The sequence below is a fragment of the Macadamia integrifolia genome, chromosome 11 (assembly GCF_013358625.1).
Source record: "Macadamia integrifolia cultivar HAES 741 chromosome 11, SCU_Mint_v3, whole genome shotgun sequence".
NCBI lineage: Eukaryota > Viridiplantae > Streptophyta > Magnoliopsida > Proteales > Proteaceae > Macadamia > Macadamia integrifolia.
In genome coordinates this window covers 443,619-446,038 of record NC_056567.1, presented here as the reverse complement: position 1 = coordinate 446,038, position 2,420 = coordinate 443,619, and the positions used below count along the sequence as shown (strand labels likewise).

Sequence of the window (2,420 nt, the reverse complement as noted above, 5' to 3'; positions counted from 1 at the left end):
ACTCCAACCCCTGGGGAAAAAAAAATTAAAGAAAAGAAGAATTTGGCATGAGTCCTATATGTGTGTGTCTTATTCATTTGACTCGAGCATTCATCAAATTTTCCTTTCATCACGGTTTCTATTTAACATGCTAGTCTTTGAGTCTGAATAAATTTTGTCAATGCAACCGTGTGTAGATTAACTGTATTGCTGCCAAGAACCATGAGATGATCCCACTGCTACTCATTTATTGTGATTTGTGGTAGATTAAAAGTTTAAGGCTGCCAATGAAGTTGGGAAGCCATAGAGGCTTTGCATTTGTGGAGTATGTCACAAAGCAAGAGGCACAGAATGCACTTCAAGCTCTTGCTAGCACCCATCTGTATGGTCGCCATCTGGTAAGGCTGTTAAAAAATTTTGCGGTATGTATTTTCATCTGCTTGGTTACCACAGGATCATGGTTATAACTGCCCATAATTACTTTTAGGTCTTAGAACGAGCAAAAGAAGGTGAGAGTTTGGAAGAACTACGGGCTAGAACTGCTGCACGGTTCACTGGTGAGGAAAATGGGTTTCAAAACCCAATGAAGTTGTCCAAGAAAAGGAAACAGTTGGCTGTTGTTGATGAAGGCAGTGTTAAGTTTCAAAGAATTGCAGATTAGTGCTTCATACAATTTTGTAGAATAGGAGTCTGAGAGCTAAAATGAGTTGTCTCATCGATCACATTAGTTACTATTCATGTATGAGTTATTTAGATTAAAGCAGCTACTCCCAGTTTTCCTGTTTGGGAGTCACATGATTGTTAATCCCTCTTATCTTTCTTTAATGTCTGATAGGTAAATATCTTATCTTGGGCTGTATGAGCCATGGATGGTCTGGGGCTACAGTAATACCTGTTTAATGTCGCGTGTCATACACTAAAAAGGCTCAGAATCTATACATGATTAGATCCCACCTTAAAGATTACTCTTGGAAAAAGCACTTTAACCGTATGCCCCCATTTCAAGAATAATTGATTAGGGCTTTCACTAGGGAAGAAAAAATCACACAAAAAAGAAAAACCCTTTTCTGACTTTTCCATACCATTGTTGGTAAATTGGGTTTTGACAAGAAAAACTAGGCCGAGTGTGGTAAAAAATCATGGAGATTCATCATGTATTAAAAAATGACAAGACTCAGACTAAATCATATTGAGTCGTTCAAAATTCGTTTGTTTTGCCCGAGTCACAACAAAACGAACGATTTTTGTCAAATTGAGTCGGCATTTCTAAATTAATTTTGAACTAAAATATATTCTAATGTCTGAGGTCTTCTGTATTGTGTCTAGTGACTATTGAGTATATATATCTAAATTTTAATTAAAAATACATGATTCATGACCATGACATCTTCAAGTTGGATCTTATCACTGTCATCCAATAGAGAATGAATGATGGGCTTCATAATTTTTTTTTGAAAAACAACCACTTTTATTCTATCTTGACTCATTTAATTAATTTATTAATTATTTATTTGGATTGCCTGAGGAAGACTAGTATGAAATGAGAGGGGGAAATTTAACATGACTCGCTCCGAGTCACCAGGTTTTGAAGATGATGAGTCTGGTCACAAAACTTGATTTTCCAACAATGTTCTATGCATGAACGTTGCAAATTTTTATTTTATTTTATTTTATTTTTTATTTTAGTTTATGGGATGAAGATCTTCAACTCAAGTCAGTAGCCGAGTTGGCAAGGGACCTTCGCCTCAAGAAGCGTGTGGTTATGAGTTCGACTTCTCTTATCTTTTTGGGGTCAGTCACACGGGGATCTTTAGTGCTCTTCAATCTTTCGTTGAAAGTTGAATGCTTCTCATTCAACCTTGGTAAAATTTGACCTATGCAATTGTGGGGTCATTATAGGCCCGTGGGACTAGTTAGGCTGAAGGCCTAGATATCTGTCGTTAGAAAATATATATATATATATATATATTATCGTCAGCTATTTTTGATCCCCACTATACGATGATTTACTAGCTTTCCTTCTCAATTATTATTCAGTGGTAAGAGGATTGCAGTGATGTGAAGAAATTCATAATAATTGGAGAGAGAGAGAGAGCGTGATTGTTTCTTTGCATGATGCAAGCATTAGGGGGGGTTGGGTTAATTTGGTGGCTCACCTAATTGTGCCAAAGAAGATGTGGCAATTCCAACTGCTAGATAAATGGCACATCGGTCAAATTTCATTGCCTCTTAGTTATATTCCATCTCATATTTCCAAATAAAGATGATGGAGGGTTAGGTTTGAGGTCAGCAAAAGTTCAAGGTAAATACTTTCTAGTAAAGCTACATTGAAAATTGCTAAGCGGATCTATCAACAAGTTAGATTGTTGTTGTCAAAAAGGGTGTATTTGGTGTACGAGGCTCCAGCATATGTGTGAGGTTCCCCCGGGGGGGGGGGGGGG

General features: G+C 37.1%; 1 protein-coding gene across 2 annotated transcripts in view; it reads left to right on the top strand.

Moving 5' to 3' along the window:
- Window positions 1-786, top strand: part of LOC122093966 (multiple RNA-binding domain-containing protein 1) — an 11,005-nt gene extending 10,219 nt beyond the window's left edge. The window contains exons 14-15 of one of the 2 annotated variants that reach the window (XM_042664532.1): window positions 246-377; window positions 467-786. In XM_042664532.1, the coding sequence (XP_042520466.1) occupies window positions 246-377; window positions 467-640 (306 nt within the window). In that variant the 3' untranslated portion in view covers window positions 641-786. Of the gene's footprint in view, window positions 1-176; window positions 378-466 lie in introns of those variants that run through there. The other variant, XM_042664533.1, reaches the window with a different exon arrangement.
- The last annotated feature ends 1,634 nt before the right edge of the window (window positions 787-2,420 follow it).